A 22,981-nucleotide genomic window follows, 5' to 3' on the forward strand; every position below is an offset into this window, starting at 1 on the left:
CTGTTTCTAAATCTTTTAAACACACAACAAACCAGACAAGTGTACGATGAAAAGTGTACAGAAAAACTTTTATAGTCTGAGGAGACGCTTAACAGGACTTTGATGTGTTTGAAACCATCAAAAAATAGATCCATAACCCTATCAGCCCTAAATATGCCAACATTAATCAGGCTATTGAAATGAAATAAACAGGGTTTCCTCCCTCACCCGTCACAGTCTCAACCTACCCGCTCGCAGTCCTATGCATGGCATCATCATTACATAACCTTTAAATAATGAAACAACTCTTCTCTGTGCGCCTTTATGGACTGATGACTTTGTTTCGCCATTGATTGGTTAAGTTTTATTAATTTTAATTTAAGAATTGAAATTGATGACTTAAAAGTAAACTCAAATTATTATTGTTACGGTGCTGGATGCCTTGATGTAAGACAATATGACTGTATCAAGAAAAACTAAATATGAGAAAAACATATTGCTTGAATAGAATATGTAAAAAAAAAAGAATTCCAAGGATTCGATTTTGAAATTTTTTAAGAAATCGTTAAGACTCAGCTTTATTATGGTGACATTTTGTACAATTATTTATATTCCTATCAATGCAAATACTGATTTTAAAAACTTTTCAAAAAGGACATTTCTGATATTTTTTATGTCATAGTGCTACTCTGAATGACAGCCGTGTTTCACCGACCCATCAGCTTTCAGCGAAACTCCAGGTTTCTCCAGAAATGTAAAGATAAAGAAGGGTGAAAAAATTCCCACCAATATTCCCTGAAATCCATCATATTTGAATGCATTGTTTTGTCTGAGCATCAGCACAAAGTTTCATTAAAGGGTTGTTTTTAGTTTTCATTTAGGATTGTTTATTTTAAAAAACGTAAGCAGTTAAGATAACTCACAATATCAACAACAATGTTTTGAACAACTAATCAGTTAATTGTTCATTTCAGCTGAACACTGGCCCCTTTCTGGGTAATAATGAAACTGCTCACACAAACTTTATAATGTTCGTGAGCACTTGGCTCTCGGTGTCTGGGGTTTTTTGTAGCGTGAGATAAACCAATTTTAATAAAATCAAGGTTTAAGTTTTGATTCAGTTGTCTCACTGTTTCCATTGTTTGGATACAGAGTTATCAGAACAAGTCACAGAAAAACCCCACTGTCTCTAAAAACACAATGTTAGCTAAAATAAACAAAAAACACACACAACCCCCCGCCCCCCCCCACACACACACACACACAAAGCTTACTCATCAATATACCATATGCATTAATGAATGTTGTTTTGTTTCCTCACAGTTTTATTACTGCTTCCTATTTTATTTTTAGCTCTCTTTTCATTTAAGAAACTTCCCTTCTTGCCCATGAGGGTTTCCTGTCTGTGCGACTACCTGCTCTTCCCTTATTTGTTTCACCTTCATTTCATTACCCTTGCAGCATGTGTATTTCCTGTGTGTGTGTCTCATACAGGCGGTTTTCTTTTTCAGTGGTTCACTATTGGCATTTTGTTCTATTTTATTCCTTTCTCATGTTTTTAAAATAAGATTTGTCTTTGTTACAGATTTACATTCCATAACACATTTCAGAATAAATTTTAATACACTTGTTGTAATTATTTCACAACTTAGTGGTTTCTTGTGAACTTTCCACATTGTGATGGAGTGATGGAGCTTTTGAGGTACTTTTAGATTTGTGGCACTTATTATTGTTTGTAATGCAGTGCTGGTTGTATTTTGGGCAGCGTGAGATACTTAAGATATGTAGGAGTGTGTACCAGTACCCGTGCATGCAAATTCTTTGGGATCGTGGCCTTAAACTCACCTAATTTAATTCAAAAGTTAAGAAGAGAGATTGCTCTGATTGTCATGGGTTTGTGGATGTTACAGACTGCGTTGAGTGTTGTGAGGAGGGCCTGAATGCAGACTCTCGGGCAGGCAGAGGTGATCTTAAAGCAAATCATGTAATAGAGTGTTAACAAGAAAAAATAAGGTAAAACATAAGTCTAAAAAGGGAAACACTGGAAATGATGAGCTACAAGAAAACACACACAGGGAATGGGAACTGCCAGGAGAACAGACACTCTAACAAAGACTAAGGGGACACATGGCACTGCATACACACAGACAGACAGAAGGGTAATCAGCGAAGTGGAAACAGATGGAGAGAACGAGGCAACACCTGAACTAAATCACAGAAGATGGGAGAAGGGAAGAAAAACTAAAAGTAAAGCACAAGGAACAATGGACTATCAAAATAAAGCAGGAAGTGAGACAACTTGGAAAACAGACAAAGGAATAAACTTAATACAGGAGACTTGACAAAAGAGGATGGCACACTGAAGGAGGAATTAAACTCTAAAGGACTGAGAACAGCACTGGCACTACAGTGGGGAAATACACGAAACAGTCTAAATTCTAAGTAAGCCAAGAATCACATCAGATATTTAAAACAACAAAGCTTGAAAATCTAAAACACTTAAATACTGAGTAAACTGATCGTGACACTGATGTCACACATGAGGCAAATAAACCTTATGGCTAGCACTCACAACACAAAAGGGGTCCTGCTGGTTATGAGATATGATAATGTAAACATCAGAGAAAGATAGAAGAAAAGATTATTCAGTCAACATGCCCAAAGGGTGTTTTACTGCTTCCTCTTTTCCCCTCATTATTGTTACTGGATACTGGCGTGTGCGCATGAAATAAAGAGCTTCAGAAACAGAGAGACCATGTGAGCTGGCGTGTTTGTGTGTTCAGGACACAGAAATGCTGATGCTTCTCCTTTGGGCCCTGTCAAGCACACTTAGCGTCAGTGTTTACAATGTAAAATTGGAGAAAGTCCCTGTAATTCCAGGAGGCCTGAAGGCTGGTGAGAACAGGAGGAAGACAGGAGCCAGGGGGAAATTGTTCGGATTTGGAAAAGCCCTCAGGGCTGTGTGTTCAAACACATGTGAAGGACGCACTCACCTCATGGTAAAATCACAGTGTATGATGTCATGGGTTTAGATTGAGTTCCGCTGCAGCGTAGGTTCCTCTGTCAGAGCAGCTCAACGGATTCGTGGTTACCCTCAGGCAAATTTGATTTATAATGCTGGCAGGCTGAATACTGTTTTATAAAAGAGCGCACAATGTGTCAGTGCTTTTCTGGCTCTATGATTCTTCCAGTGGTTTGATTTAAAAACAAAGATTATCTGTCCTAGTTCAGGACTGCTTTTTAAAGAGGGTGTGGGGGCATGCCTATTGTGTTTGTGGAGAGTTAGAGAAGATTAATATCACTCTCTTGTCTGTATGGTAAAACGTTACTGCACGAAGTTTTGTTGTTGCTGTAAGATTATCAGTGCACCAGATGAAACAGTTTCTGCCTCTGACTGAATACAGAGGCAGAAACCGCCTAAAGCTTAAAGCTTTCACTACATTAAACAAGACCAATTTCAAGTTAATTAATGAGGCCTTGAGTTGCTGATCAATGCAGTGGATTTTTATGTCTTATGATACAGCAATGGTAGCAGTTTCCTGTTGTTTCTGAGCTTCGTGCAAGGCTAAGCTAATTGCCAAGCTTTACCATGTTTTCAAGGGTGGTCTGCATGTTTTTTGGTTTGTTTCCTTTCATCAGACTGATTTACAACTTTTTATTATGGATTTTCTGATTAAGCCCCGTAGCTTACGTAAACCAAACCTAGACTGGCTTTAATCACTCTAACAGACATTAATATGTAATCAAATGCACTTGATCCACTTTCATGCTAGCAGATTGTTTCTTCTGCTTGATGAGAAAGAATGAACTAGATCAGATGTGCAAGAGTGATCCTGATTCTGTGGCCTATCATAGGTCACAGAAACATACGGGCTTTGCTATAAAGAGCTGAGGCTGTCACACAGCCTAAGCCCTAATAATAGAAAAAGGTGATTAAAACACAAATTTGAGTCCTATTATACATAAGTAACCCTAGAATACTTCAGTAAATGTACTGAGTTACTTTCTACTACTTGTTGAATAAAAAAAGTGTTCAGGTATATTTTGTCAATGATCTAAACTGATTTGTACTTAAACAAAGGTCAGTGCAATATAATCATATGTAATCAGTGCAATACAGTCATATAATAATTTGATTGCAATTTGTACTTTTATCTAATATTAAATACACAATTTTACTACTGAAAGCAGCAGACTACAGTGGCTTGCAAAAGTATTTGGCCCCCTTGAACTTTCCCACATTTTGTCACATTACAGCCACAAACATGAATCAATTTTATTGGAATTCCACGTGAAAGACCAATACAAAGTGGTGTACACGTGAGAAGTGGAACGAAAATCATACATGATTCCAAACATTTTTTACAAATAAATAACTGCAAAGTGGGGTGTGCGTAATTATTCAGCCCCCTTTGGTCTGAGTGCAGTCAGTTGCCCATAGACATTGCCTGATGAGTGCTAATGACTAAATAGAGTGCACCTGTGTGTAATCTAATGTCAGTACAAATACAGCTGCTCTGTGACGGCCTCAGAGGTTGTCTAAGAGAATATTGGGAGCAACAACACCATGAAGTCCAAAGAACACACCAGACAGGTCAGGGATAAAGTTATTGAGAAATTTAAAGCAGGCTTAGGCTACAAAAAGATTTCCCAAGCCTTGAACATCCCACGGAGCACTGTTCAAGCGATTTTTGGCCAAAATGCAAACGCTATGTGTGGCGGAAAACTAACAATGCACATCACTCTGAACACACCATCCCCACTGTCAAATATGGTGGTGGCAGCATCATGCTCTGGGGGTGCTTCTCTTCAGCAGGAACAGGGAAGCTGGTCAGAGTTGATGGGAAGATGGATGGAGCCAAATACAGGGCAATCTTGGAAGAAAACCTCTTGGAGTCTGCAAAAGACTTGAGACTGGGGCGGAGGTTCACCTTCCAGCAGGACAACGACCCTAAACATAAAGCCAGGGGCACAATGGAATGGTTTAAAACAAAACATATCCATGTGTTAGAATGGCCCAGTCAAAGTCCAGATCTAAATCCAATCTCGAATCTGTGGCAAGATCTGAAAACTGCTGTTCACAAACACTGTCCATCTAATCTGACTGAGCTGGAGCTGTTTTGCAAAGAAGAATGGGCAAGAATTTCAGTCTGTAGATGTGCAAAGCTGGTAGAGACATACCCTAAAAGACTGGCAGCTGTAATTGCAGCAAAAGGTGGTTCTACAAAGTATTGACTCAGGGGGCTGAATAATTACACACACCCCACTTTGCAGTTATTTATTTGTAAAAAATGTTTGGAATCATGTATGATTTTCGTTCCACTTCTCACGTGTACACCACTTTGTATTGGTCTTTCACGTGGAATTCCAATAAAATTGATTCATGTTTGTGGCTGTAATGTGACAAAATGTGGAAAAGTTCAAGGGGGCCGAATACTTTTGCAAGCCACTGTAAATGCAGCAGCTGACAACTAACCACCACACTTGTATTTTGGGTAGTTTAAAGCATGTAAAGGTGGACTGCCCGTGATGTGCCAAAAAGCGATTGACTACCAAAACAAACAAAAAAAAAAGATTTCCAGTGGGGTTTTTGTTTTTTAAACAAGATATCTTTGTTTGCTGTGGTAAACAGACTGTGACCTGATGACCTGATTCAAGTATCTTTATGACTCTGTGTTATTGTACTTATATTATAACCAATCCAGCCTTTTTGGGCTACTTAACATATCTTTATAAATGGACTGTTTCTTATATAGCACGTTTCTACTCAACTTGAGCACTCCAAGCGCTTTACACAACATGCTTCATTTACCCACTCATACAAGCGCTATTTTTCTACACTTAAGTGCTGTCTATCTGACAGACACACACATTCATACTCTGATGAATGCATATGCAATGCAGAGCAATTTGGGGTTCGATATCTTACCCAAGGACACTTAGGCACAGGGGCGTAATTTCCAGGGGGGTTGGGGGGTTATGATCCCCCAAAAATCAGACCCAACCAGTATAACCCCCCCCCCCCCCCCCCCCCCAATAAAATTATGAATTATCTTGCATGAATAGGCTGTTGATTTTCTTTACTCATTTCAGTTATTACCAGCAAAATAGTTGCATGTTTAATCATCTAGGAATTTACCCAGATTTATTTATTTATTTAGACAGAAATCTTGACCCCCCCCCCCAATGTTCAGCACAAAGTTAGACCGGCGCTTAGGCATGCAGACTGGCTACTAATCTGAAGGTACAAGACAGGCATCAAAGTGCTTCCGGGCCCCTGTGCACGCAGGTTTGATGCGCTATTATTGCCACTGGGAGACATGCAAACAAAATAAAATAAAACAAGATCCAAATAACTTCTACTAATGTGGGTGGGAACGGTAAGTGATTCCCATTCAGCAACAAGATTGTGAGATTCAGCGCAGGCCGCTCTCCGCATCCCTCTCGCCCATCCCCTCCCGCCAGCTGCCACTTGCAGTAGTGGTGATGCTGCTCCCTGGCGTGCAGAGGAGGAGAGAGAGCGTGCCCGCTGCCCAATGACAGCGCAGGATGCTGAGAGAGGCTGCTCGGGTGAATGGAGGCGACAAGATGCCGTCTAGAGCGGCGAAGAAGAGGAATTAACATCGATAAAGGTAAAGCCCGTGCGTTTATTTTACCTCACATTAGATCTGTGATTTTCATTACAGAAGAATGAACGCCTGACATGCGCGAAGGGTTTTTTCCCCCTGCCTTCTTGAGGGTTTCGAGAACGACTTGCCGGGGAAAAAAGGCACAGGCTGTGTGCGCTTAAAAAAAAGAAGAAGAAGAAGAAGAAAGAAATCCTCCTAATTCCGTGGTGGCTGATTGCATAGCCAGTCAGTGCTCACTTGATACGTACGAATTTGCATTTTTAAGCCGTGTTGACGCGATAGAGCAGCGAAGTCTTTCAAAATAAAGGTTTCAATCGCTTTCTCCACGGCGGGTTAGACTAATATTTCATTGGTGTATTCAGATGCACACCACGCTGGAGCTATCGAAAATGTAGGCCCAGTGAGCTGTCAATTGCTCGGTCGTGCCTTCCTGTATTACTGTGCTGCATTAAATGTAGCCCCTATCACCCAGTGTCAATAAGGCGACATAAGAAGAAACACCTCAGCTCCAAATAGTCGCTTATGATTTAATGAAGGCTACCGTGATATCGGGGTGTTTGACATTTCCCTCCCCCCGCCCGTGACATCTTCCATTAGGAGCCTGAAGCATAAGCTGGACCATCCTTAAATACTGGAATTTGGTGGATAAGTGGACATCTACATTTTCTCATCTAATCATCCAAGCGTTGAAGTCCGTGGGAGGCATTCGGGGGCGTCAAGGCTCTGTAGTAGAATACATGATGAGGAGGCTGCATGTGTTGCACTTGCTCGCGTAAGGAACCGGTTGGCGTGCTTGGCCGCCTTCACATGAATTACTAACTATTATCGGCCCATATGACAGTCTATTTATAGAAAATGTCCTTCTTTGTCCGCCATTGACATGCGCTCTGACCTCACATTACCACAGCCGCTCCATATAGTTTAGTAGGCTGGTCGTTTCATCGGTTTTATCAGGGTAAGAACAAAATACCCCCGTGCAGCCTTTCATAAAATGTCACGATTGCCTGATAGGAAACACTCCCCCTGACCCCAGAGGTAGCCAAAGCATCCCCTGTGGTGAAATCTTTGTTTCGGGACATCTGTACTCTCTCTGCTGTTTCCGCACCATTTCTCTCTGATCGTTTCTTTACTGTGTTATACTGTGACAGTATTTGCTGTTAGGTTTGTCACCTCAGTGGCATAATCTATGTTTCAAACCCTCCAAAAACACGCGTGTTTGATATTTATGATCGCAATAATAAGCCCACAGCAGAAAGCCTGGATAATAAAGTCTGTAAACAAGTTTGGTGTCATAATGGAAGTAAGCTCTGATTTCCCTTCTGATTTGTCATGGAACCTTTTGTTATCCATATAAGGTAGATGATTGCAGTTGGGCTTGTCATCAGCTGGCATCTCTTGAGGGTCTTCTATATTATCACTGTTTCTGCAAAAATACGATACTCTCTTTTTTCCATTTTTTGACAGTTTTGTCATTCTGGCTTTCTCAGCAGTGTGCTTCGGATGCAGGTGATTCAATTTTCCTTTAGAAAAGGGTTATAACAACAATAAACGAGCCCCCACACAGTCTTTTATAGCACAGGATATAAGGTAGAACAGCACGTTATGGTATTTGTCATAGATACTCCCTGTACCAGTGTACCAACAGAAATACAAACTGTTGCTTGAGTCCAGCTACTAAAATGAAACAAACAACAATGACTAAATTGACTAAATGGATGATTTAGTGTGAATTTTTTCACTATCTGCAATCTTACACTGCAAGTCCTATGACCAAACCACAATTTACAGATTTCCATCCAACTATTCCACCACTGCAAGTGCAAGGAGTGAAACACATGACTGTGGCACAATGATGTGCTTGGGATGTGCCATATGGTGGACAGGGAACACTGTGCAATATAAAAGCCTTATCACTAGCAGCTGATTTCTGTTAGGACAGAGAAAGACACACTTTTGGTGTGTTTACTTTAGCGGTGGCAGTCTATTGTGCTTTCAAAACCTGTGTTTGTATGTTTTTTTAAACATTTCTCAGCATTGTTCTGCGTGTGTGGTTTATATGCCTAACTCGGAGTGGAAGTTGGATAGCCTAAAAAGCTTTAGCGTTGGGCAAGAAGACACATTTTAGGTCAACTTACAGAGGGAGAAACATGCTGGAGTCACTGCCTGAATTGTTGGCTCATCATTTGTGACACAAGTCAAATTAAAATAAGAATCCTAATTCTGTAGAGACCCGCATTTATATTTCCTAACAAACTCTGATTCACTGGATATTTTCTGACACATTAATGCCTCAACTCTGAGCAGTGTCATCTATCAGCAAAAAAATAATGATTATGAGGCTCATTAGCAGGACAGTGCTAATTTGTTAAAAGATGCTTCTCTGCAGTCTTTTGCTGGATATGTTGGGTTTTTTTCCCCATAAATTTACCAACCAGACTTCACAGAGCTGCTGTAGCAAGCTGACCGCTGAAGATAACAGCAGCAGGCTTTGTTGTTGCACATGTCAGCATATTTGAAATTTGCATTTAATTTGCTCGTGTCCCTTGGAGCATGTAAAGTTAAAAAAGAGGGTTTTTTTGCAGCTAAAGGATATGGATGAAATATCTGAAGGCATGCTCTGTCCGAGCCTTTAGACAGATTCCATTTGATTTGCTTTTGCCCTTTTTAAATATATACATATATCTGTCCAGCCCCGTTCTGTTTCCAGACACCTGTTACTTAATACAACTAGCAGAGAAGACACTGTCTCGTTCCACTTCCTCAGCCTGGCTGCAGTGATCGCTGCTGGGCGGGCGCTGATTTACAGATGAAGCTTCGGTGAAAGCAGCTGAGGGTCCCCATCATCCAAAATCGCATTGAATTTCATACGCTGCCCAACCTGTCGATATGCTCTACCGTGCCATTAATTGTCATTTTAACTGTCCTTCAAAGTAAAATAAAAGAATGTACATGATAATAAAAATGGAATTATTTGCAGAATATACCCTAAAGTAATTTTTGTGCTGCATATACAATTAAACATTTAAAAAAAAATTTTTAACCAGACCTTTTTGAAACGTGTTCAACCGTTACGTCAGACGACTGAGGTGCTTTATCTTTGTTAGCCCAGGCATAGTCACCATGGCAACTGGATCTGCGTAACAAGTGTCACCAAAGGAGACACTTTGATGAAAGAGTCTGGTTCTTTTTAACTTACACTGAATGCCTATAAGCTCAGTTAACGTTTGTCTTATATAGGGTTATACAGGGTTATATAGAGTTATATAAGGTATTTGACCCCAAATATCAGCTACGGTGTAATAAGGACATAATGGGTCATATCAGGTTTAAATAAATTATAAGTGCAATACATCTTGTGATATATTTAAACTAAAGATGGCACAAAATGACACATCCATTATTACACCCATTAAAAATTAACTCTCCCACATCATTTTCTCCCATTTAGCCAGTAATGTCTGCTTTGTTTTACAGTCTTTTAATTTCTGAAAAAACAAAACAAAAAACAAACTAGGCCCCATACTATGGCATTACTGTTATAGTTAATACTAATCCCTTCACATGTTCAAAAAATGAAACCCAAAAAATATCCATTTATTTTCTTCATTGCAGTCTGGAGTCTATGCCAGATGACACTGGGCAAAGAGGCGGCGTACACCCTGGATGGACAGGTCACCAGTCTAACACAGGAAAATGCAGAGAGTCAGACAACCATCCACACTTTACTGTTTGCACATAACAACAGGCAGTTAAGAGATAACGGCTTCAGCATTGTGCTGATCCCAAAGACACGTTCAATCCCAAACTCTTTACAGTCTTATTGTGAATATTACTGTGTGAGTTAAATTATCCGTTTATGAGACAATAAAATACTGCAGGGCTTTACTCTGTTCTGTTTGCCATGGAATCTGTTAGCTGTCTTTTTCAATTTCTTTAGATATTGCATTGACTGCACTGTTGGATGCACTGTGATACTCTGTGTTCATGTGCTGTGATGCTCTTCATACTGTTACAAGCATGCTCGGTCATGCTTCTGTGTATGTGGGACATGTTATGGGCTAACTGCTCATTAAAACCACTTTCCAAACAACACATTTTTCTCCTCGCATGAGGAGCTAATTAGGAATCAACACTGCTAATTGGGTCTGTACTTTATCATTATATCTTAATATAATAAAACAAAACAACTAATAGCCCCTATTAGTTTTAATTAAAGCAATATCATTAGAATGTGAAAAACCTTAAAAAAATGACTTTAGATGTTTTAAAAGATGTTTCTTTAGTATCTCAGTAAATTTTCCATGGATGTCATTGTTCACTCTACTGCACAGTAAGCAAGCATCAGTGAATGGGCATGTGATATATTATTCCTGTGTTTGAATTAGTCCGTTATTTATTTGGGATCATTAATGGGATTTACTGTACATCACTGCTGGACAGTGCTAAATCCAGTGGGATGCTGGGAGATTCCTGTAAGTCACATAAATTGTGACAATTTGCTGCTAAAAGAACTAATAAATGATAAAACTAGTTCTTTTTCAATCCATAGTAATATTTTGCAGGCCAGGTCTGTTTTGGTATTCTTTTCTGAATGCAGTGTTTTCATTTTTTTTTTTGTAATAGTAAATGCTTTGTTTCGCTGTGCCTTTCATGTGACACGTACAAATAGTGGTTATTTATCTAACAGAAGCTTCTCTCCTGTTTCCTCAGATCTGACTTTGATCTACTCCACCTTTTCAGACATGAAATAAGTCACCCATGTGCAGTTCTAAGAGTCAGAGCAGTCTCATTATAACTCGCCCCTGTTAAGGACCCCTCTGGTGGCTACACCGCCGAATCACAGGACATGTACGGCAGTGCCAGAGCTGTAGGCCATGTAGAGAGCAGCCCCGTACGGTCCCCGCACCTACCAAGGTCCCCCAGACTGGGCCATCGAAGGGCACACAGTGGGAGCGGGGGTGGTGCGGGGGGCAAGACGCTCTCCATGGAGAACATCCAGTCCCTCAACGCTGCCTATGCTACTTCGGGGCCCATGTACCTGAGTGACCACGAGGGCGTGGGCTCCACTGCCACCTACCCAAAAGGCACTATGACTCTGGGTCGCGCCACCAGTCGGGCCATGTATGGGGGACGTGTCACAGCCATGGGCAGCAGTCCCAATATTGCTTCTGTGGGGCTGCCTCATGCTGACCTTCTGTCTTACAGTGACCTGGGCTCCCTCTCCATGCTGCACCCCCACCACCACCAGGGGGTGCCCTCTGCTCTGCTGAGGCAGGCAGTGCGGGGCAGTGGTGGGGAGCTGCTGGAGATGCAGGCCCAGCTCAGGGAGATGCAGAGGGAGAATGAGATGCTGCGACGGGAGCTTGACCTGAAGGACAGTAAGTTGGGATCTTCCACCAACAGCATCAAGAGTTTCTGGAGTCCTGAACTGAAGAAGGAGAGGATAATGAGGAAAGAAGAGGCGGCTCGTACGTCAATCCTCAAAGAACAAATGAGAGTCACTCATGAGGAGAACCAGGTGAGACAAGCCCTCGTAGCTGTCATAATCCACTCATTACTGCAGTGAATTTCAGTTGCTGCTTTTGTCTCTTGCCTTTCTATTTTTTTTCACGTACTGTCCTTTTTGAGCTGTGACTGTGCTTTCACCACGCTCTCCTTCTGCAATAGACCACAGTCATCCTCAGTCCAAGATTTCAGAGAATTATTGCAGTCATGTTTTTCAATACTTGTGGGAACCTTTCTGGAAAGAGTTATTTCTGTGCATAAATATTTAACACGCCGACACTCTCCTCTCCTAGTACTCCTCTGCAGAATCAATGTCACCTCAGCCACAGGAAATACAAAACCCTAATCAAGTTTTTTACAATATACTTGAAATCTGAGCTTATTAAGTTAAAAGTGCAGTGGCGCTGCCAACAGGTAAACTGAACTTCCTGCACACAGCATAGAAGCAGCACTGCTTAATTTTAGTGGATTTTTTTAAAGGTTCAGCAGATTGGCCCTAGAGGGGGGAGATGTCAAAAGGTTTTCTGCTTGCCTCAGTGTGGGGGTGTAGTCATGGCCCAGTTAAATCACTGCCTGACAAGAGTAGGCACAAGGCCCAGAGACAATTGTCAAGGACTCTTAAACACTCTCTATCTGTCTTACTCTTTCACTGTCATTCTCATTTTCCACTGTCTGTCCTTTACTCGCATTGGCTTTGATCATCTCTCGCTGTTTACCTCTGTTCATCTGGCCTTCACTGCATTCACTTTAAGAGAGCTTTCATCCCACTTTGGAGTTAATGAAGTAAAAGGCTAACCTGCAGCTGTCTTCTTCTTTTCCACTGACCTGTGTGTGCAGCGCACAAATATCTACAGAAAACAAGGTGGATAAAAAAAACCCCAGCTGCGCTCGCTTTCATGTTGAGAAAATGCTCGCCCTGATTTTAATCATTTTTATGTCAAACCTTGGTGGCAGAAATTAGAAACAGTTAGCTGACTCATAGTGCGGAGAGAACATTTGGATATAAAGCCCTCGGTTCAGTTGGATATGTCATTGCTGATGATACAGTGCACTAGATTGTGGAGTAGGTCAGCGTATTGCTTGTCTAGCCAGACTGAACCGTACAGTATGTTTTTTCTTTTTGTGGCAGGCTGTGACATGATGCAGCAAATTGAAGAATACCTCAGTGATGTAAAGGTTAAATATGACCAGCCGGCTGGCGTCTTTGTGCCAGTTTGAGATGTGATTTAAAATAACAAACAGCCAGTGGGGCATTCATTACTCAAAGCAGCAGACGGTGTCTCTCCACCCTTCAAGGTCATAGAAGGATAGTGTTAGCAGGACCGTCACATGACTGTCTGTCAGCACATCGGCTTGGATTTATGTATAAGAACAACCCTTTAAAAAACAAATCGGTTTGGACGCACCTGATTTGACTGGAGTTAAAAGGGCCTGCACTTTTTATTCTTGTGGTTACAGCAGTGTCATGAGGCTAAAGGGAAAGATGCGTCACAGGCTGGATGCCTAAACCTGCTAGCAACCCTCATAAAGGGTGTGGGGCAGGTGTACTTTGATTCTTGTCTTTCTTTATGATTCCTAAAAAAACAAAGGGGCACTTGTTTGGGGTGTGAATGAGCACAGCAACTGACATTTAAAAGAATTGTGTGGTGTTATTTGATTTCCTTGATTTGTTTTTTGAATCCACGCCTGAATAAAAATGATATCATCATTTGCAACACATTAATTTGGCAACAGTTGTGTAGATTATGCACAGCCTTTGTATTTGAATAGTAGGCAGACTGTCTGGTTAGATTGTGAAATTATCCACTTTACTTCATTATTACTGATGAGAGTTTGTGTCACGCATTGGGATGAAGTCAAAGATTTAACATCGAAACAAGTTTTGTATGCAAATGTGCCTGTTTAATAGCGGTGTCAGTGACAGGACCAAAGCAGTTCTTTACATTCAGTGTGATTAGGTACTGAGTCCTGTTTGCATTTTTAGCCTGGCTTCAGACATTGCAGTGGCTGATTGGTCCTGTAGAACATGAAGGCTATACAGTGTTGGCTTTAATAGGTTTTCACTTGCCACAAATATATTTAGCCTTGTCCAGTCCATAGTCATCCCCTGCACTGAGTGATATTTATGTTCCTCCTGGTAGGGCTCATTAATGAAGTATGTCAGCTAATAAAAGGCAGATGTGCCTTGTTACTATAATTGGTCTGTTCTAAGTTGATTTCTGGGCTGCAAGGCGTCCTTACATAAGTGCATACTTGCAGTGGAATGCTTTGGTCACACCCACTGGGCTTGTTCAGAGGCTGAGTGAGGAGCAAATTGCTTCATTAATAATGGAGTAATTTCAGGCCAATCATTACGTCTGTCTTGCAGAACTCTTTACAGTTGCATCAGGTGCCTTGGGCCTCTATTAGCTTGAGCAAATGCCATGCATTATTTATCTTGCGAAATCTAGAATAAGGGAGGATGTGCTTCTTTTTTTAGACAAACTTTTTAAAGACATGCTCTCTGGCATTAGAGTTTGCCTTTTGTCTGTTTTGTAAAGCAGAGATTTCACTGTGAGTGAAATACCAAGCGTAGCCTGCAGAGCTTTTATCAAAACGTTCGATGGTCATGACTGGAGGTAATGATTACTGATTAGCCTGGGACTGTTTTGTGCATTTTTAATGTAGTGTGGCTGAGGCCGTTATAAAACAGTTTTTTTTTTTGACTCCATTTCACCAAATGTTTTGCTGCTCTCAAGCTGGAGAAGAGCTGCTGGAGGCAAATATGTGAGCTAGAGCATACCATATCTGACTGAGTCATGACCACTGCTGCTCAGCCACCCAGTCAGCCTGCATCAATGCTTTTCACAAAAATGGAGGCTGAGCTTCCCAGTCCCTCTGCTCTGTGTCTGTGCATGGGTGCAATGTTTGCTTATTTTATGCTGGAAGATGCCAATCTTTACATGGTGTTAGCACAAGTGTGAACTTGTGAATCTCACCAGAGTGTTGGAGTATATTTTAAATACCTCATGAAAAAGCATTCATGCTTGTATTCCGCATATGTGTGTTTGTAGTGGGTGTGAGTGGACGGGTGTGTTTGCATTCTTAATTAGCGGTTACTTCCTTTTGTAGTTGTGCTGGCTTGTAAATGTGTGCACAGAAGTTTAATTGCCAGGGTGTGTTTGTGTGGGAGGGGATAGTTAATTGCTTGTATGTATGATTCATGGCTCAGGTGAACCCACTACGGAGTACATTAGTGCAGCTTGTTGATTTATCCCATTTCATTAAGTAGCAAACAAGCTTGCAGCTGTCATACACACATGATGAGCAAAGTACTGATGACACGTTGAGTCATGTCACAGTCAGCGTCATGTGAATAGTCACTTTGCTTAAAGTGTCCATGGATCCTTCCCGTGCCTGCCACTCTCCATCAGAGCACATAAGATGGCTGCTGCCTCATCCACACGACAGGAAGGTGTTGAAATGAGGAGGCCGTCTCCCTATTTTATTTTGACAAGATGAGATGAAAATGCAGTTTACATAGGGCAAGGCTGCTAAGATTAGGATGAGAGTGAAATGTTACAGTCTCCTTTTTCTATAGAATCGCATCAGTTTAGATTCAGAGCAGAGATTTGAGTGCAGAAAAATCATAACAAGTAAAGTAATAAAAAATATGCACGAATGCAAGCCAGAAAATAAAAGGTAATCACGCAATTAATGACACTGCAGTTTTGCATTTCTCTAGGAACATACTTGAATCTTGTTATTTCAATACATTACACTGAAGCATGTCAAAATACAGTGGGGGGAAGAATGATCTGATCCCCTGCTGAGTTTGCTCACTTGCAAAGAAATGAACTCTAATCTTCTCTGATTTTTATGGTAGTTTAATTTTAATGGAGAGAGACAGAATATCAACCAGAAATTCAGAAAAAAAATTACATTAAAGTTAAATCCTTGTTGGCAACCACAGTTGTAAGACAGCCATAAGACGTTTCTTGTAGTTGCTCAGCAGGTCTTCACACATCTCTGGTGGGATTTTCGGCCCACTCTTCTTTACAGACACTCTCTGAATCCTTGAGGTTTCTTGGCAGCTGCTTGGCAACTCAAAGCTTCAAAGTCTGGAGACTAGCTAGGCCACTCCATGACCTTAATGTGCTTCTTCTTTAGCCACTTCTTTGTTGCCTTGGTCATATGTTTTAGGTCAGGGGTCAGCAACCTTTCTGATGACGAGTGCCATCTAAAATTTCCTAGGAAGTCAGTGTGCCATATGATTGCATTAGCAATAACTCTCTTTGTGTGAGAGAAAATCTGCTCACAGAGATATGTAGAGCCAAATACTATCAACAAGGCCTCTGCAATGTTCTGAAGACAGTTAAACTTGTCAGGTAGTGATGTCCAGCAGGTGAAAATGCAAGCTCCATGAACACGCACAGCTATGGATACCAGCTGCGTTTGTAGTTCTGCAAACTTTGACCCCCACAGAGTGTGAGTTCTGTCTCAAGTCTACGGGTGTATCCGTGTATTTCCGCGGTGTTGATGCTGCGCTGAGCGAACAGCTCTTGAAGCATTTGAAGTGTCGGAATGTTGAAATTTCAACATCGATTGAAAAAACTGCCAGCGAGCAACGTCCCTCTCACCGTATTCTCAAATGAGAATAAGAAAGAAAAGTATTTCTTTGTGCCCCCCTCTCCCTGTTAATGCCCTACTTTGCCCCCTGGCAAAATTTTGCTAGATCCGCCCCTGCACAGTTACCAGCTGTCAGCTACTTAGAAAAGGATCCTGGTGTTATTTGTCTCTCAGAAACAGTTCATAACTTCCCTTCAACTCATTCATGTCACCTAAAAGGTAAACCTGTTTTTCCATCACCTGTTCAGCTCTGATAATTCAGTAAGGACATCTCCGTTTCCCTCTCACCACATATCCAAACCTATATCATGGCCAGAGGCTTACGGCTGTGGCACCAGCAAACATCAGCTGATACTAGAAATTAATATTAAATAAATTCTAACAACAGCTGATCAAGCGCTGCTGTTGTTTAACGCGACTTCCACTGGTTTCCTCTTTCTGGCGCAAAGTGGGCGATAAACAAAGAAAGACGGGACTTGCGTCAGAAAAGCCGATCAGCTAATCATTGATCAGTTTCATGATTTAAGTAGCAACAGGAGAGGGAGAGAATGAGAGAAGAAGAGGCAGCTGTGCAGCGTAAACACACAGAATAACTGCAGCTTTGTGTCTTTTTCCATTCTAGCTGAAGTCCGATACAAACTGTTCCTTTTCAGCTCAATACGAAACGTGTAATATTTTCTCTGAATACAAGACGATTCCGTTTTTTACCGGACGGTTGGCAACCTTATGAATGAAATAAAGTTCACTATCAGTAACATCATAGCACCCGCCCAGCCATTGGCTGTATAGCAACTCCGTCGTGCTAGCTAGTACGCAGTACGAGTTACTGTAACTGACTGTAAAAAGTCAGCACAACGAAAATAAACTCCACCTAAACTTGGTTTATATCTGACCCAGATAGACTGCAGGTCATAACTTCTTACCTGAAGTTCAGTTCACCTGACACTCGGACCGGCGGCCGCCTCAGGTCTCTCCTCCTCCTGTCTCCCCTTTCCCTCATCCACCTGCTGGCCTCTGTGAAAGTTCTGCCATAGCCACCACCAAACAACTGAGTTATTTTTACACCACCTTTCATTGTTTATACCGTTACAAAAACGACAATAACAAAAACAAAAAAAACATCGGCCCATGAAAACAAAAAATCACCATCACGCCCGATGGCCAGTCCAGCTATGGTCGTTAACCAGATCAGTTAACCCTGGGCACGCGTGCCCAGGGTTGCCGACCCCTGTTTTAGGTCATACCGGAAGACCCATCCATGACCTGATGGATGGAGGTTCTCATCCAATGTTTTACAGTACATGGCCCCATCCATTGACCCCTCAATGCAGTGACGTTGTCCTGTAAGGTAAATAAAAAAAACCCAGAACAGCCCCAAAGCACAATGTTTCCACCTCCACGCTTGACTGTGGGAGGGATGTTTTTGGGGTCATACTCAGATTTTTTCTTCCTCCAAACATGACAGGTAGAGTTGTTGCAAAAGAGCTCGATTTTAGTTTTATCTGACCACTTTCCCCCCAAGGCTTCTCTGAATCATTTAGATGTTCACTGGCAAACTTAAGACAGCCCAGAACCTGTGCCTTCTTGAGCAGGGGGACCTTGCAGGTGCTGCAAGAGTTCGATCTATTACATTGTGGAGTGTTACGGATGGTGTTCTTGATGACTGTGGTCCCAACTGCTCAAGATCTTTCATGAAACTCCAAACAGAAGGCGATTGACAGTTCTTTTATATTTCTTCCATTTGTGAATAATCATATCAGCAGATTCTCCCTTTTCACAATAATTCTTGCTGATGGTCTTGTAGCCCACTCCAGCCTTGTGCAGGTCTACAATCTTGTCTCTTACATCCTTTGACAACTCTTTGGTCTTATGCAAAGATGGTTTAGAGCAGGAGTATCTGTGATTGTGCTCCCAATCTGTGGGAGCAAGAATTCTCCCAAAGGCTTGGTTTCAGGGGATGAAATAATTATTTCATTCAATGACATGCAAATGAATTTATAACTTTTATGTAAGGCGGGGTAAACCCTGGCAACTATTCTCACATTCACATTGAAGGGCACTTTAGAATCACCATTTCACCTAACCCCACTAACAGTCTTTGGAATGTGGGAGGAAGCCGGAGTACCTGGAGAGATCCCATGCAATTCACGTGTGGGAACACCGCTAACCACTGCACCACTATGCTGCCCTGATATTCTGCCTCACTCCATTAAAATAAAACCTTCATAAAAAGTAGAGACTGTTAATTTCTTTGTAAGTGTCAAACTTACAAATTCAGCAGGGGATCAAATATTTATTTCCTCTAATGTAACATAGATTATTGGAGGTAAAAAACTGACATTTAAAAGAAATGTACATTAGTTCTTTTTTTCTCATGCGCGGTTCTGTTTTTCTAATTCATGCCTGATTAAAAACCATATCATGAGCACATTAATTTGGCAGCATTCCTGTAGATTAAACACAGCCTTTACGTTTCAGTAAAAGACAGACTGGCGGATTTTTCATGCAAAATGACCGTGAAATTATCCACTTCAGTCCATCATTACTTATGGGACTGTACATCATTATTTTGCATCAGTGTGAAGACGATTTAATAAAGAAGTATCAAATTAACTTGCTGTTATTCATAGCACATAAGCCTGAGCCTAATGGATACACTAAAGCCCATGAACTCAGCGTTACACTACCAACACAGAATTAGTAAAGAAACACAAACTGTGTCACAGGTTCAAACCTTCTTTTGATGTCTGGTGCATGTAATCCCACGGTTTCTGCTGCCTGCCTCATAAATCTATAGTATTCATTTATATTGTTAATTAATTGCAACATTGTACAAAAAATAGACTTTGTGAACATTTAAGAAAACGTAGGCTCATTCCATAACTACAACAAGGACTGAAAATCATTATTAGCAGAGGCGTGCGCTGACAATTAATGAAAGGCAAGCAGTGTTGATGAATCAATCAGTGATTCAACTGGTCAATGCACAAATGGTCCGCACTTACGCACTTCAAGAGTGCAGAAATTATTTTGATGATTTTCTCCTGTGCTGAAAATCTATGTACTGCATCTTGAGAGACAACTGTCATTACCAGCTTCCTGCACTCTTGAACTGTTGGTAGGTTTGAGAGATCTTCTCTATAGTTCAGTCAATCCTGTCACCCCCATATTTACTGATACGCCACCACGGATGCATGTGGGGTTAGGGTTATCCATAAAGACAGCAGACTGTGTTGCCCAAAACGCACAAAAAACAACAGTGCTCTCTCACCATTGCTGTCAAGACACACTTTCAGCAGAAAGAGAAAAGGTGCGATATACCTGTGGGAGAGTTCTTTTTCACTTCCAGTGATGAATGAAGTAGCCTACAGTAGTAGGTGATCATAAGTGGACAGATATTATCTCAGCAGCTAAAAATATGAGGTCATCACATTTGCCTGGCTATATATTTATCTCTCTCTCGCTCTCTCTCTCCATATGTATATATGTGTGTGTGTGTTTGTGTGTGTAAATGGCTGCAAACACAGTTACAATAAACTTTAATTAAAAAAAATAGATAGCAGCACTCTCATTATGGCTTCTGTCATTTGATGATGATGGATTGGGGTAATCACCACCCCCGTATGTTATCTCAAAGAGAGCAGAAGTAAGTACATAAACCTTTACGTGTGCCCCCGTGTGCACTCAAATACATCAGTTTTACAGGCGTTGGTTATGAATCTAATGATTTAATACATTAACGGTTAAAGAAGCCAAAAGTTAACATGTGTTGTATTTTATTGCTCAGAGGGTTTAAAAACAAAACAGTGGCTGTTTCCAGTGTATATTGGTTTACCCTGAATTGTTATTAGGTTATAGCTAATAAATAACTTTTATAAACATGTGGATGGCAACTTTGCATTATATTATCCAATAAATACTAGCAAAAATGATAACAATAGTACTACTAATAAACAGTGTGCTATCAATGAGTTTAGAAACATAAATAAAAAAATCAATAAATTATTTGCTCTTCTTTTGCATATTACATCAACAGTGAACAGATCTGCATCAGAGCACAGTTTAACTGCTAAAATGAATAATTTTATCTTGTGTTTGAACTTCATATCATTCTTCACAGTGACACTTTGACACTCATTTAATTAAACAAAGCCCAAGTGTAGAAGATCACTCCTCAGTCTTTGGTTTTTATCAAACTTAATGATGCTGGAGTATTATAGTTGGCTGTTCTTGACTATGAGGAGAACATCTAATATGTTTAACCATCACGCCTACAGCTTTAAACATCCATATTGAAAGATATCAAAATGAAATTCCCCTACCAAGGGTTAATCTTTAGTAGTGCTGCATAGAAAAAATCTTGCTGCACACTTGTGTGTGCTGCCTTGACTCACAGATTCGTGCCTTTACTCTGCTGCCTAACTTTCCTGTAGCTGCATGCAGATGCACAGTTGCTTGCCTCGTGTGGGTGTAATTGTGTATTGTCAGCTGTCACGACATACAATACAAAGATTAGGAACGTAGTGAGGAGTAGGCTGCTCCGAGTCAGCACTTTAAAGCTGTCTGTCAGATGCAAACACCCACATTCTTTAACACATACACAGACAGTATGCCACACATATCGCAGCTTTTTCCTTTGCCACCTGGTAAAACCGCCTAAATGCCACCAGCTTTGAATATAATTCTGAGGGTAGAGTAGCTTTAACAGTTTTTATTACTCATTGCAAGACACATTTTAGCTATCCTAGTAAACACCCATCCTTGTGGGCAACTGGTTAGAATAATAAGGCGGGGCAGAGTAGAAGTTTCTGTTGAAGTTTCCTCTGCTTCCAAGATTTATGGAGGCAAAGTATAAGTCTGAAAAGGTCACACCTTATTGTTAAACCAACAAGTGATAGAGGTGGAGCAGGAATGCTAGTGCTTTTAAACAGGGCACAAAGGGAGGTTGGCTGGCTCCTCTGACATCTGCTGTTGAGGAAAAAGGTGCTTGATTGTGGATCACATTTAAAATTTTCCCAACAGCTACAACTATTTGATGCCGCCTGTCAGCCCCTGCTAAGGAGAAGAACTCTTTAAAAAATGTTAAGGATGTTAGAAATCAGCCAGTATTTTCACAGAGATTCCTGAGCCTTTGTTGGATAGTTTAGCTATGAAGAAAGAGCATCATGTGCACATTCTTATAGAACAACAGTACTTTTAGATGTCAAAATGACAAAATATAGTTTTAAAGTCTTCATACACCTTCATACACCTCTCATTAGTTATTATTAATGTGTGGCTCTCTTCCACAGCATGTCTTTGTCCTGTCTTCCTCCCCTCACCCCAGCCATTCGTGGTAGACGGCCGCCCCTCCTTGAGCCTGGCTGGAGGTTTCCTTCTGTTAAAAGGGAGTTTTTCCAAAGCGCTTGCTCATAGGGAGCCATATGATTGTTGGGGGGTTTTCTGTTTTCTTTGTATTATTGTAGGGTCTTTACCTTACAGTAGACATCTTGAGGCAACTTTTATTGTAATTTGGCATTGTATAAATACAACTGAATTGAATACTTACTGTAGTTGTAAGTAGAGATGGCACGATACCACTTTTTTATGTCCGATACCGATACCGATATCATAAATTTGGATATCTGCCGATACCGATATGAATCCGATATAGTGTGTTTTTTAATCAATAAAACTGTTTTTTAATATCTTGCTGCATTTTGTATAAGTTCATACTCAAGTTTAAATAAACAACACTAAAGCTATTCTGTTATACCTGTATGTAAAAAATACACTGCGCCCAAAATATTTCATAGTTCAGCAATACTGATCAATCTAATAAACTTAAACCTACTTCATCCTTCCTATTGTGGTATTTTAAAGAGTACTTAACAGAAATATTAAGCAACCTAACTAATAGGGTTGCAAACTCTCAGCAAAAAAAGAAATAGGGAACCACCCCCCACTCTCCACCTCATGATGCTTAATCGACGTAATCAACTTTAATTTGATGCAGTGTGAAAAAAAATGCACAGAAATAAATTATTTTTCAAGAATAATTAAATAGATTCAACATCTTTCTTCAACAGAATTTCAGAATTCACAGATGGTTCTTTCCCAAAGAAAAAAGTAGTATAGCTTACTAGGGTATATTAGACTTAACAGTTAGTATATACAGTAATGGACTTCTATACATTTTACATCAGATTAAAACTTTGGGTGTAAGATTCAGATAATTATTTATTAAAAGCTAGACATTTTAAATGAGAATAAGAAAGAAA

At 40.6% G+C, this 22,981-nt stretch overlaps 1 protein-coding gene across 5 annotated transcripts in view; it reads left to right on the forward strand.

The window, feature by feature from the left end:
- Nucleotides 1–6,484: 6,484 nt before the first annotated feature.
- Nucleotides 6,485–22,981, forward strand: part of erc2 (ELKS/RAB6-interacting/CAST family member 2) — a 48,867-nt gene continuing 32,370 nt past the window's right edge. For 4 of the 5 annotated variants that reach the window (XR_010093926.1, XR_010093928.1, XR_010093929.1 and 1 more), the window contains exons 1-2: nt 6,486–6,611; nt 11,319–12,126. Coding sequence is in view for 1 of the 5 variants with exons in the window: in XM_063474031.1 (XP_063330101.1) it covers nt 11,455–12,126 (672 nt within the window). In the remaining 4 variants the exon portion in view is untranslated. Of the gene's footprint in view, nt 6,612–11,318; nt 12,127–22,981 lie in introns of all 5 variants that reach the window. The other variant, XM_063474031.1, reaches the window with a different exon arrangement.

This window comes from Pelmatolapia mariae, linkage group LG5 (assembly GCF_036321145.2).
Source record: "Pelmatolapia mariae isolate MD_Pm_ZW linkage group LG5, Pm_UMD_F_2, whole genome shotgun sequence".
In the NCBI taxonomy this organism is placed as follows: domain Eukaryota; kingdom Metazoa; phylum Chordata; class Actinopteri; order Cichliformes; family Cichlidae; genus Pelmatolapia; species Pelmatolapia mariae.